The sequence below is a fragment of the Spodoptera frugiperda genome, chromosome 20 (assembly GCF_023101765.2).
Source record: "Spodoptera frugiperda isolate SF20-4 chromosome 20, AGI-APGP_CSIRO_Sfru_2.0, whole genome shotgun sequence".
NCBI classification, from domain to species: Eukaryota; Metazoa; Arthropoda; class Insecta; order Lepidoptera; family Noctuidae; genus Spodoptera; species Spodoptera frugiperda.
Genome location: NC_064231.1, coordinates 13886846 through 13901491, shown reverse-complemented (window position 1 = coordinate 13901491; position 14646 = coordinate 13886846). Strand labels below are relative to the sequence as shown.

The following is a 14646-nucleotide window of genomic DNA, read 5'->3' as shown; positions in this document are numbered from 1 at the left end:
ATACAATTTCAACATTAAAATAAAATCTTTTTATTTATTTATTCATCAACTTTTTGTCTCTTTACATCTTCTGTCTGCTCACTCTCACTCAACATCTTGCGTTTCTCTCCACAGTCAGCGTCAATCTCCAATTTAATTTCGCTGTCATTTTCCACCTTTATTTTCTCTATGCTGTCAGTACTTTCTTTCTCTGCACTGTCAGCTTCGTTTGCTTTCTCTGCACTGTCAGCACCTTTAGCTTTCTCCGGACTGTCAGCTTCCTTCCTCTTTTTCTCTCCTCCCTCATTTTCATCTGTAGTTGAAGTCTTACGAGATTTATGGTAATTATTCTGAGAAGCTTGGTTATCACTCGAAGTGTCCACTTTGAGCAACTCTCTTAACGCCATCGTTGCGTAACAACTTGCGGGCAGCGTCATGTTGAGTAGAAGGGCTCTGTATTTGCCATCTGAAACAATCAAGTTATTGGATAAAACAGTGTTAGTAAATGATAACGCTCTTATTTTTTAATTTATCGATTATTTACATATCATCATCCTCATCATAATCATCAGCCTGTTCTCGTCCACTGCTGGACATAGGCCTCTCCAATGGCACGCCACTGAGCTCGATCTTCAGTTCTCCACATCCAGGATTTACATATAAATGAAATTAATTATATGTAACACTAAATAAACTGTAACTAATAATGAGCCCAAATAACTAAATACATATGTGTAATGTCGTGAAAATTCAGGTGCTTGGTATTATTACATTAAACCAGTGTGTATAGTGAAATATCTCGGTAAGTAGTTACCGTCTCGGATGGCGGTGATGGCGTTGTTGGTGAGTTCGTCGAGGTCGGAGGCGATGAGGTCGGCGAAGGGGTCGGAGTAGCGCACCGTGCGCCACGACACGTCGCGCGGACGGACCACCACGCGCCGGTACGCGCCACATAGGCGGTAACTCCTGTAATAACATGCTATGTTTTAGGTCGGTTTCAAAGCAAGAAATCATTATATCAGTTAGAAAACATTACTGAACTTTTCCTTTCGGAATACTATAATATCTAATCACTGCTAGTGCCTGCAGTGATTTGCACTTAGGCAGTTGTCCCACCGGCAACGATGATAATGAGTAGAGCTAGAACTAGAAACGAGTTAAGCGAGACGTGGCGAGCGAGTGTGTAGTTTTGATATTTGTGTAGCTCGGCTATAAGCGAGTGTGCGAGTGAGGCGGGCGATAACTCGCACTACGATACGCACTGTAGAGAAATGACCACTGGTTGCTCGCTCGGCGTGAGTTTTAATCGCTTGCCGAGCGAGTCTTTCATAGCTCTTGTCGCTGATGGGTATAACCTGGGTGTCTTCAAAGCCCCAGTGAATAGGTTGACTATGGGCAGACGTGCTTCATCGTAGGCCGCATCATCACTTACCATCAGGCGAGATAGCGGCCAAACGTCGACCCATTTAACATAAAAAAGTAGAAATTATAAAGAACGGAAGTAACTTGAAAACTTACTTGATTTTATGCTTCATGTCCAAAGTTAGACCAACTTCACTGAGCAGCTTTTCATAATAGTCTAACATATTAGGCGGGTAGTCCACGGAGTACCCGGGCAGGGGCATGACAACATCAGCCATGGTATATTTCCCACTGTCCACATCTTCTTGTGTCAGTATCTTCACCGGTACTTTTGGCTTTTCCTCGTCCTTGGGTGAGTTCTTTTTGTCTTTCTCCTTGTCCTTGAGATTACATTGTTCTGATTGTGACGATGTCCTTTCTTTCTTGATACTTACTTTCTCGTTCTTCACTTCAATTTGACTGTTGTTTGCTTGCTGCTTATTGTCTTTGTCATTAGCTTGATTTTCTTCTGCATCTGAATCCTCATCCTCGAATTCATCTGTGTAATATTTGTTATTTTAGTAAGAGTTTTAGTTTTAAAATTTTACTTAATAATTTCTTGATTTATTTCAATACTAGCTTAAAACATGTTTAATAAAAGTTGAACTAAACAGATGAAGTAAACGTGTGTTACAAGAGTGAATGAATGTGAATGGGCAGTAGTGATTGTGAGTACCTATGGTTGCAATGAGTGTAGTCTGAGTGACTGCAGTGTGAATGAGTTTGTGAACCGAATGAGAGAGAGTAAATCGAATGAGTAACTGTGAATGAGTTACCTTCTTTGTCAATATTGGCGAGAGGCACGAGGTCCCCTACGGCGGGTTTGAGTCCGTGCCTGCGCAGTCGTTCCGACACGGCTTTGTTCCAGAGCAGGGACTGGTAGGAGTGCAGGTAGAGCAGGCGAGTGTTCCGCGCGAGTTTCCCGAGCGCGCCGAGCAGGTCGTTGGGCGCGTCGCTGAGCGCGCGCAGGAGCCGCGCCTCGGGCACGGCCAGCCGCCGCGGCAGCGCGCGCGCGCCGGCCGCCGCGCCCCCGCACGGTACGCCGCCGCCGCGCCCGCCAGCGGACCCTCGCGGCAGTCCAGGATCAGCTCGATGGCCTGAAATGTTTATGGTTGGACTACACTCTTGGTCACTAAACACGCTGCTTCTTAGTTATGTAAGATATGTACCAAGATTATTCAATCATGAACATGATTATAGTCGGCACCAGATAAGAAGTCAACTGACTTTTTAGTCTTTATGACTCTATATCTTGTTAGAAACGTCAACAGGGTACTTTAAATTAGATTAGAGAATTAAATTAGATTTTCTTTTTTGGTAAAACATGAAAATACTAGCGATACTTCACAATACAGGATTATCGATATTAAAAGTAAAAACTTTCAATTCAAAATATCCGGAATTAAAAAAAAAGCCTTACGTCTTTGAAGTTTCCTTGCAACAGTTTCAAGCCAATGTTGAATGTAGGTGTTTCGACTCGAGTGCCAAAACGCTGTAGTCCATAATAATTGATGAAACCATGTTCCTGCAAGTCCTTACAGGCAGTATTCACCACCTCATCTGAAGCTGTTACATTGCGGAGTGCAATGCGGAATCTATAAAACAAAAAAATCTTATATTACCAGCTAATACATGGATATAATACAGCATTAATGTAAAAAAAGACTGTTTAACTTAATTACCTGTTACCCTGAAGCATGCCCAACTTCAAGTTGTGGTTCTTGAAAGTGAAGTTCCCAACGTGTATGTCTTTGAGGTACCGAGTGGCCGCTACAAAGCGACGCGGGTCCAGTCGCCGGGCGCTGAACCACTGCGACGTTTTGGCGCGACGGTCCTTCGTACCCGCGTAACCCAACATCGATGGTTTCACACTGCAAACAAGTTAGGATGCCTACCTTAAAGTTTGCAAGCAACTTTGGTCCAACAGACATACTGCATAATGTATAGTTTTGTTGGAATTTGTTTTATAAGGTAACTTACTGGATCAGTTCCAAAGAATCAGGTGGATCCGTTACGATTTTGTTGCCTACCGGTTTTGATATCACCGAAACATACCAATCCGGTCGGATCCGGTGAGATCTAGACAGATTGTTGTAATTCCGGCTGAATCCGGCCGGATTGAAAGTCGTGACGGATTGAAATCCCTACTGGATATGTTTATTGAGTAACTAATAAACAAATGATTTGAAATTGAAGATAGTATTCCTTGTTATTAATGTCATATTTCGTTAAGACTTTTCCAGTACCTAACTCAGTAAAATTTTAAGTTTGTGAGTTAATGAGCTCCCATCGCTTGATCACTGTAGAAATCCGCAGGGCAGTGAATGCGTAAAGTAATCCTAATTAAACATTAATAATGGTATGTAGTAAACAAACAAAATTGAAACTCACTGCACCCCTATTCGTTCTGCAATACGCATAGCCGCATCCATTGTATCACAGTTCTCCTTGTGCACGATGAAGTGCACATATTCAGCTGGCCATGTCCACTTGACTCTGTTGTCTATGCGTACTGTAGCAATTTAACAATAAAACCATAATTATGTACTTTGTTTATACATATTTTTTTAATAAACAAAGTTTATTGTAATTAAATCTGATGGTATGCTGAAATTTTATGATAATAGCTTAATATGCTGCTAGTAGTTGGTGCTATAATATCAATGGTTAAGTCCACCGAGTTACACATAGCAGACCTTTTAAATTTACTACTTATCTTCCATGGTATAGTATAGGGCCATCAAACAAGCAGGCGGTTCTGATGGTAAACAGTTGGCGCCGCCCTCAAGGCCCAGAAATACAAGAGAAGTTAGAACAGTTGTAGAAACAGACCTCCTTTTTTAAACTTCTGGAAGCGCATCAGTTTCTTGTCTTCAATATTGACAGTGCTGCCCACGATGATGTCACCAAACGCTTTCTTCACTGCATCATGTATCTTAGTCCTCTGTTCCTTTGTCACTCCCTCCATGTCAATCTGTAAATTAATTAAGAACAATTTATTTACATGGAGGACTAAGAGGAAGGTCTTTGTTCAACAGTAAATATTTTCCAGCTGATGATGATAATGAATTTATTTACTAATGATATCAGGAATATAATGGAGTTACATTTTCAACTATAAATGTTATTTTAGAAGCAATTTGAAAGAAAAACAAAATAAGTTATTGAAGATCTAAGCGCCTCGTGCGGAAACTATGTCAATAAAAAAATAAAAAATAGAAACTAAAATTGACAAAGGTTATTTGCCTAATTCATTATAATATTATAAAGAAATTCCACAGACTATTGATTATAATACCAATAGACAAACAAATTGATACATTAATGCTAAATGGAGGTTAATTAAAACTAGAACATCTAAACATGTTTTATTAAGGCAAACAAAAGTTACCTCAACACAATCTGGCTCAGGATCTTTGCTCACAGCTAGTGTATTAATCTTATCCCAAGTCTCCATGGGTAAGATCTCCAAGTTATACTTAGAGAGGAGGAGGTCCTCATCCTCACTAACAGCCTCTTCTTCTGGGGCCGGTGGCGGCTTCGTACATGTCAGCTTAGCTATCTCACCCTGTTCATTTATTTCTGATACTTGAAAATCAGAATATCTACAGAAAAAAGATAAAACAATACAGTTATAATAATCAACATGTCAAATATTTAGAGCATACTGTACACAAATGAAATAGTCACCACAATACCTTGACTTAATAATTCCATTAAATCCTTCATGTTTACTAACATACTCTGTAACACCGATATCTGCTTCAGAGAGTCGCTTCCCAGGAGTATCTCTCTTTTTCCACTGACCCTTATTAGGAGCATAATTATTTTGAAACTTATTACCAGTACTGGGGCCGTCAAAGCTGCCCCACGTACCTTTAAAACCTCTTTGATTACCAGACCAGCCTCTTGGACCTCCTCGGCCCCCTCTAAAACCTCCTCGCATATTGCGATCACGTTTATTATTCATCCACGGTCTGTTTGTATTCATTTTTCCTTAAAATCGATGCCTAACCTAAAAATACCACGGATGGTGTACAATATTAAAGGTACGTTATAATATTACTGCCAAGTCTTAAACATTAAACACATCCATCTAAACCAGAGGTATGTTAAACATGTACTAATATTCTCAATCTTAATTTATTATATTGTTTAGTTTCGACCAAACTTGTAAAAAGCCGACACGTTCAATTTTATTGCACTTTTAGGTACATAGTTTCTAGTTTACAGATTGACAAATAAATTGGCAATAGAGTGAGACACAAACACAAACGTTTAGAAATTACAATGTTTTCCCACAGATTATAAATAATAATTAATTATTTTTCACTTCAATTAGATTTTAAACTAGAATATTAACATTTTGTCTTTATTCCCACAATTAAAATAATTGTTGATAATAAAGTGGGGCTGTGATTTGCAAGTTGTACACTTCTTGAAGGTGTGTACGTTACTTACATAGTTGATATATACCTATGTATCCGAATCGTGAAGGAATTGTATCCGAACGCCAATTTTCCCGCTATTAATTCTGTCAAATTAGAAACAGTGAAATGAAATAGGAACCGAAAAATAAATTTAAAAAGAAATCAGCATTGTGTTGCCTTGACTTTTGAAGAATTTGTTGAAATCACTGGTGATTTTAAATAATTTTGAAACAGCTCATCTCTAACAAACCGATTATTGTGTTATTTGCGTGCTTCAAAATTACTGTCCATTAAATATGCCGACCTCCACGTTTAGAAGTGGTAAGTGTTCACACGATACTATACTTTATCATGTACGATTCCCTGCAGTAACCGTGATATTTTATTATTAAAACTTTTACAGACAGTGGTAAGACGAGAGTTAAGTCCAAATCTCGCAGTAGCCGGGCAGGCTTGAGTATGCCTGTGGGCAGAATTCATAGAATTCTAAAGAACGGTAACTATGCACCTCGCATCGGCGGAGGGGCAGCAGTCTACTTGAGTGCTGTGCTTGAATACTTAGCTGCCGAGATATTGGAGTTGGCTGCCAAAGCAGCTGATGATAACCAGAGAACTAGGTCAGTAAACACTAAACAAAAACAACTTACCTACTTATTTATCAAAATTAAAAGAGTTTTTATGTAGTACCTACTAATTAGATTCTCACATACTCTTTCAAAGCACATCTTCCAAGTTGTTTTGTATAGTAGTTACTAAAATATTGATGTAGTTTTTGTTTACCTACACATTTATTAAAGAAACTTATTTTTTCTAGAATCTCACCACGTCATATTTTACTGGCTGTTCGTAATGATGATGAGCTGAACAAAATGCTGGAGGGTGTAACTATATCGCAGGGCGGAGTGATACCACACATTGAACAGAAACTTTTACCAAAGAAGACAAATATGAAAAGTCAACATAACACTAATAGCTCATCACAAGAGTATTAATGTTTATTGACACAACTTTATTTTGGCCATAATCACAGTTTCTGCAAAGGAGTGGGTAGAGATGGGCACATGTAACAACACCAAATATATACCAGTTATAACTTTCTAAGAAATAAGGTGGAGCCGGTTGCTTCACATTTAAAAGTCTGAAAAAAATTGCATTTCTATCACTGAGATTCTATTATAATCTTATAAAAAAGTGGTGTGCTACATTTGTGCTTACTTCTGCCTACTCCCTACTGTGAGAATTTTGAGAAATTGTACTTGTGACTTGTTGAAAAATTATGTTGTAACTGTAAGTTTATATTAGTCCCTAGTGGATGTGGCTGTGTAATTTGTAATGTATGGGGCCGTTCAAGTATTACGTAAGCAGATTTATTGCAATTATTTACCCCCCATCCCCCTTGTCAGCAAAAGTAAGCAAAGCTCTTACCCCCTCCCCCCATGCTTACGTAAACATTTGTCAATTAATGTATTGTTTTTTTAATTTTATAATGTTATAATTATAATTTGAAAAATAAGAAAATAGATTTAGGATAGAGATTATATTTTACTGAAACGGTATTCAACATAGAGTAAAGGACAAAAATATTATATCTTACTAACATAACAAACTTATTTTAAATTTTTGGTACATATATTAAATTCAAATTAACAGTCTTCAGTCCATGAAACCCGAATCCATGATTCTAAGTTTTCGATGACATTGGATTGCTTCGATTGCTGCTCAGTGTTGTGAGTCTGCTCGCTTTCATCCGATTTTGGAATGTCTACGTCATTCTCATCGAGCCATTCAACATCATGGTGCTCTAAATTTTGAATAATGCACATCAGTTCATTAGCACGACGAGCAGCGACTCTTACAGGTCTAACTTTCCTATCAGTGTGCGTGTTTACTTTCTTATGGATCTTTTCGATGTGACGATTTAGTGACTTGACGGAAGCATGATAAAGACCACACGTTTTGCATGTTCGACTTGATAGCCTCAATTGTACCGTCGGACAAAAATAATCGTATGGCATTTGCAGGAAATCTTTGAGTGAAGCACTTAAGCGTAGAGCTAAATTGACTGGAAGATTAAGAAATTGCCCTCCTTCATCTAAAACCAAGTCATCAACTGTTTGTTTTACTTTTACAGGTGGTGGAAGAAACCTGTTGTCTAGTAATCTAAATAGTCCACTTCTTGGACGACAGCATTCTGTATTTCTACATTTTACAATTTGGAGCAAGTATTGGCTTTCACGCACATGTTCTGAATACCATTTAATGTCTGGAAAATCAGGAAGATCTTGTTCACCTGCCCCAACATATTTTGCATTAACATTATAGCCATCAATTTCCATTGAACTCCATACTTCAGCTAATACTTTTCCTGCAAATTCGAAATTAGATCTTTCTAAATGTTCATCAATTGTAACGCCACGTTCATCCAAATGAGACCCAAAATGGTCATGAGGCAATATTAAACCAGCCAGTTCCCGACTAAGAGGAGCCATTCTGCGCTCTACTCTGTTATACGCACTTCTTCCGGGAGCATTGGTAGCTAAAAACAATGCATCGAGATCATGTCGCTTAAAGTGTTGTATAGCAAACCCTATGACTTTTTGATAACGCGGATTTTCATCTGGCCCTCCATCAACCGTCATGATTACCACTGGTTTTACTAGTCCATGGTCAGTTTTAGCTAATGGTCGAAACTCTTCAAGTTCGAGAAGCGTCTCGAAATCCTGAGCATGAGTATTAGCAGTAGATGAACTATGCTTTCCACTTCGAATAGCGATGTATGTTGGTCCAGAATATCCAACGGCTTGCGGTTGTCCTAGCATATTGGAAGTGATTTTGATACCAGCATAAACAGATGGTATTAATTTATGACGCTCAGCGATTACCCAATCGTGATCAGGCAATTTGATTCTATATTCCATGTGCATTAGAAGAGGTGCTTGCTTATTTGCCGCAGTTACGCCAATAGGGACTCGAGCTTTATCATCTTGAGATATGAAAAATACTTGATCTGGTCCTAGTATGGATGCTATGTTCTCTAAATAATGGATTGATGTTTCAGCGAACTTGCTATCTAAGTGGCTCTTGTGGTGATCAGTTTGAGCCCGAATGAGCTTAACAGGGACTGTCGATACATGTCTTCGTCCCTCTGCAGAATTAGATTTTCTGGGAATCAAACGAAGATATGTCCCACTGCGACTAATGTCAAATCCCATTTTACGTAATTCTTGTGTGAGTTCATCAAGAGTTTTTACGCTGCGAATTGATTCCGTTCGTCTTCTATCATCTGCTGCACTCCCAAATAAAGCTATATCCGCGATTGTTTTCAATAGTAAAGGTTGATTGCTTTCAAGATTAGGACGTCCCACTGAATCCCTCAGAGATAGTCTTTTTTTCATTTCTGGATTTTCATGACAAATATCTTCTAACTTTCTTTTCATACCATCCCTGTGTTTCTTCTGGGCAACTGCGTTTTGAACCTTCCTGTTTAAAGACTGTTTTGCTGTTTTTATTTCCTCGCGCAACTTAATGATCTGTTTATCAACTTCAGCACGGATTGACATAGTATCTCTGGCAGAATACAAAGCATTCAAATTTTTTTCGAGTAGAGCAATCTTATTTTTCATAGCTTCCTGAGAAGGTTTTGGTCTCTGTTTATCTGTATTTTTATTAATTTCGCATTGCTGTTGTGATTCATTACCGGTTTTTATTTTATCTTCTTCCTGTTTTTTAATATTTGAAGCTGGCTGTGTAATTTGTGTTTTTTCTGCAGGTTTACAGGTTGCCTAAAAATAAAAACTTTCTATGGGTTCTGCTAAAGATTCTCTTATTAAGCTACATAAATACAAAGTATGGCAATAAATATGGTAAATACAAAACCCTATGGCTTTAAATCTAATATCTTTAAACGAGCAAATCGTTCCGGTCACAAAATACAGGGTGTTATAGTCTATTCAAGTAGGTATTTAAAAGAATATAAACAATCTTGATATGTCTTTTTATTGAAATATGCAATTATAAAATCAGATATCTGTAAAGGTGCGTACAGACATCGCGAGGCTTGCGCCGCGAATGGTTCGTCTCGCATACATCAACCTGAGGCATGCTACGGCACATGTATACGTGCGAACCATTCGCGGCGCACGCCTCACGATGTTTGTACGCACCTTTATGTATTTACAGAAAAGCAATTTTTTAATATTGGTTGAGTTTTTAAATGAATCACAACAGATTTTACACAGTTTACAATTTTAAACCACATATTTCAATAAAAAGACATATAAAGATTGTTTACATTCTGTTAAATACCTATTTGAATAGAGTATAGTTTTCTGTAGGTATATAATATATATGTATAAAACTGACATCCTGTATTTTGTGACCAATTGACGGAATCAATTATAAGAAATAAATCTATATAATGAATATTACCTCTATACTTTAAGATAGGCCATAATATTTTCTAATTAGCAAAGAGAAACTTTTTGGCGATTTCTAATATTTCTAGTAGGTACCTAAAATGATTTCGTCACTCACCTTAGAAAAAAATGTAGTAAATTGGATTTATTCTTAGTCGCTGCTTGCAATTCTTCTTCGATTCTCTTAGATACAATAATATCTAGTTCCTTGTCGGATTTTGCTTGTAATTTATAATTTCGCCACACTTCGTTAACTAACTTTTGTACATTTTGTACTTTCGTACTTGTATGAGATTTTTTAAAACTTTCAAACAATTTTTGGTATAACTTGGATTTGTCTATTTGAAATGACATCTTATTTAAACATTAAACTTTGGATAATGGAATGAATGGTAACACAAATGTTAACTTGCTTTACTATGCTTACAATACGTCTACTCGCTATAGCAGCCAAACGAAACAATACACTGATAGAGGAAATTTAGACAAGTGAACAGCGCGCGGTAATTCCCTTACTCGGTTCTAAAGCGAGTAGGGGAATTACCGCGCACTGTTCACTAAATGTATGTATTACTTGCGGGAATCCCCGAAAATGCTTTTCGTTTTCAAGCAAAGACAATGTGTGGGTTGCCATTCGTGTAAAAAAGAAAATAACTACCGATGACGTAATCATCATCTAGACTCCCCTACCCCCATGTCATCCAAAATAAGCAAAGCAAAGACCCCCCGCCCCCCATAGTGCTTACGTAATAATTGAACGGCCCGTATCTAAGTGCCTGATTGAAGTGTAAGAATTTGCCCTGTTCCAAAATTTTTAATGGCATGGTTATGACTGAAACAAATAAATGGATGACTGGCTTTTTAAATCTTAAGTGGTGTTTCAATTTGTATAGCGATTCCTGTAGAATATACCTACATGTGACAGGCAAATAGGTACCTATTTAAATACAACAAATTGACATAAATTCTGCTGATTACATAATAATATGGCGTCATCACGTAAACGCGCCAAGCATTCGATTATTCCAATAGATGTATGCAGATGCAGAAACTGCACCAAGCACTAACTTATACTAATACATATCGACGCTGGAAAGGCAAAATGTATTAACCGCCATTATGTGAATTGTTCAGTAGAGCGATTTGAAGTTTCAAATTTTGCAAAAAAATCATAACTAATTAATTACTGGAGCTTTTTCATTGAAACTCAAAATAGTTATTACGAATAACGTTTACTATGAAATGTAATAATAGAAAACAATGTAAGTGTCTTCGTGTCCAAGATTTTGGAGTTAATACAATGCAGGCCATAATCTTGGTTAGGTAAAATTGACTTAAGTCAGTTGACCGTACTCACCGTGTCCAGGTAAAACATGTTTTAACGAACAAAAAGCTGCATAAATGAGCTAGATAAAATGTGTTATATTCTGTACAGCATACTAACACGTCTAAGTAAAATGTTTTATCAGGCCCGGTCAAGTCAGACCATGAAAACTAAAATGTCTTATCTTGCATTAAGCTAAAGTTTTCGCTGGGCTTTAAGTATTATCTCACAATATTAATGAATAATGGAAGTTACGGGTAAAACTAAATAACGCAAAAAAAAAAAATTTAAAAGGACTTTTCATCGCAAAATGAAGAAAAAATATAAAGCACTTACTTCTGAGATCAATCAGTCTTAAAAAAACCGGCCAAGTGCGAGTCAGACTCGCCCATGAGGGGTTCCGTAGCAGCAAGTAGATGGCATAATATAAAAGTCATAAAATAACTTCGTTATACATAGTGTTTGTATGAACGACAAAGTTATATTTGCGTTTTTTGAAAATGCACTTTTTTATTACGTTTGATGGGTCGACGTTTAGCCGCTATCTTGCCTGGTGGTAAGTGATGACGCGGCCTACGATGGAGCACGTCTGCCCATAACCAACCTATTCACTCGGGCCTTGAAAACACCCAGGTTATACCCATCAGGAAACACAGACTCCGGCAAAGAATCCCACTCTGTAACAGTTCGCACAAGGAAGCTTGACGTGAAGCGCTTCGTGCGAGTGGGTGGGATATCTACCATGAAACGGTGACGCCTCGCGGATTGTCTTGTTGTTCGATGATGGAAAGGACTAGGTGAAATCAAGTTGTGCAATTCCCCCACACACTCTCCGAAATGTATCTGGTAAAAAACGGAAAGGCTTGCAACCTTGCGCCTGTGTTCAAGGCTTTGAAGCCGGGCCTCTACAAGCGCATCATCATTGATGAGCTTCTTGGCACGCTTTTCGATGTTTTCTAGCGCTTTGATCTGGCATTTAGCCGAGCCGTCCCAAAGGTGAGAACAGTAATCCATACAAGACCGAACCTGCGCTTGGTACAGGCTCAGCAGTTGTTTCGGTGTGAAGTACCGTCTCACCCACCAGAGAATACCCAACTTTCTACCAGCCAGATGCGCCTTCGACTCTATATAAGAGCCGAAGTTTAGTGTAAGCGATAAAGTTACGCCCAGAAGCTCAAGATGATCCGATCCGCACGCACGGGTCTGGTTCTGGTCGAGCGGCGAGCTACCCTTGCTCGCCAACCGCAGACCCGCACTTACGGTGGCCGGAGATCGTCCCGCGATCTCCGACGCCCGGAGTGTCTCACGCGACGGCTGGGACGTGAGGAGGTTTGTTCTCTCACGCGCCCCGCCTTCTCCGTAGCTAGCATGACTGCTTCGCAAAAGGTGGAGACGGCATCCCAGTCCCCTTCGCTCCGCACCATGGCCTGAACCAGTCCCGGGCGCGAGAGGTCACCGTCGCCGACCACATCCCTGAGGACTTGGCGGTGCTCAGCCCATACAGGACACACCGCCACCGTTCACGGACGAGTTCTATTAGTATTATTTCTGAAAAAGTAATAATGATATCTCGTTCAAACCAATTTTCTTTGAAAGTTTCAAATGAAATTTACAGCATATATTTTTTTTTTTTTAGTTTTGTCCCTCCCATATTTTAAATGTTAGAGAGGGGGACACTCATTTTTCCACTTTGGAAACGTCTATCTTTCAAACAATTGATTTTAACGAAAAATGGTTTTAGGAACCTTAATGTCTTTTTTAAAGTATTATCGATAGACACCCATCACGAATAGGTTAAAACTTTTTGAATCAGTTCCATGTATGGGGTGCCCCTTTTAATTTATTAATTGTTATTCGAAATCCAAATAGCGGTTACCAGAATACATCAACCTACAAAGTTTCAACTATGTAGGCCCAACAGTTTTGCCATTTTGGTACGGAACATGGAAAGGCAATACTTTTAAGTATACCTAGTAGAGATCAGATATCACAAGTTAATAGGTACACTTGTACTTAGACTTATACTAATCAAATACAAAATGAAAAACAATCAGACTTTGGAAACATATTCAAGACATAGATAACATGAAACTTCATCAACATCTTTTGTATCAGTATTAATCTTATAAGTGTAAAATATAATCTCACTTAATCTTATATTGAAATAATGACTGCCTCCTTAGCCGAGTGGTTGCAAGTGCGATTACTGGGCAAGGGCAATACCCGGGTTGGGCGAATTATTGCTGGGCTTTTTTCGGTTTTTCGAAAATTTCTCAGTAATAGCATGAAATGAAATGTGTCCGATGTATGGCAATAGGCTCACCTATTACATGGGACTTACAACATAAATTGTGAAAAGTGGGTGTACATTATACAGTGGCGTTACGTGGCATAATGTGCACCGCTGCCTATCCCTTCGGGGATAAAGAGCGTGACGATATAATAATAAAAAATAATCACATTTTGGAAAATTAAAAATCTTCTTCTATATCAGTATCTGGTAAATTCTTTTTGGCATTACACGTTTGCAAACTAAGGTACTCCTCATATTTACGAACAGTGTATTGCGACAGCGAGCGTGAACTCCCTCGTCGACAGCGCATGGGTGACTGAAGCGCCCGCGCAACGCTCTCGGCCCTGATTAACAGCCGCGGTCTCGGTGAATGACAGTCTTGAACTACCGTCTAACCACCATAGTTTGGTATTTATCAATCTTTTTGGGAGGGTTAACTCACAAATGCAATTAATTTTACATTAGGTAAATTAATTTAAGTGCTACAAACACATTAGAATAGCTTCAGGTAAAATTGTATTATCAACCATTTTAGTAATAAAATGTTTTGGATAAAATTGTTTTAACGTCCAAATAATTGTAACATGCAGAAAAGTAAAATGTTTTAAACGCAAAAAACATATATTTTATTTACAAGTAAATTGACTTATGTTTAGATTTTATAATAATTGCCAATCTGTAAAATGTTTTATTGCGTTACTTTTTAGAAAAATGGAAAGGTAAAGAGATTTAAAACCAATCTAGTTGTAAACTTAAGCAGGTATAAATGACTTATCAATAGTTTGTTACTATCATGTACGCTTT

General features: G+C 38.3%; 2 protein-coding genes across 2 annotated transcripts; one reads left to right on the top strand and one right to left on the bottom strand.

Moving 5' to 3' along the window:
• Positions 1-6: 6 nt before the first annotated feature.
• Positions 7-5633, bottom strand: LOC118282261 (pseudouridylate synthase 7 homolog). The gene is given in 11 exon segments (XM_035603250.2): positions 7-445; positions 794-945; positions 1498-1879; positions 2157-2411; positions 2414-2477; positions 2801-2975; positions 3063-3251; positions 3772-3892; positions 4213-4354; positions 4772-4985; positions 5079-5633. Coding segments are annotated over 11 exon segments (2394 nt in total). The 5' UTR covers positions 5372-5633; the 3' UTR covers positions 7-38.
• Positions 5634-5902: 269 nt separating this feature from the next.
• Positions 5903-7179, top strand: LOC118281214 (histone H2A, sperm-like). The gene is made up of 3 exons (XM_035601781.2): positions 5903-6131; positions 6214-6427; positions 6625-7179. The coding sequence occupies exons 1-3, from the start codon at positions 6107-6109 to the stop codon at positions 6800-6802; spliced, it is 417 nt and encodes a 138-aa protein (XP_035457674.1). The 5' UTR covers positions 5903-6106; the 3' UTR covers positions 6803-7179.
• Positions 7180-14646: the final 7467 nt, after the last annotated feature.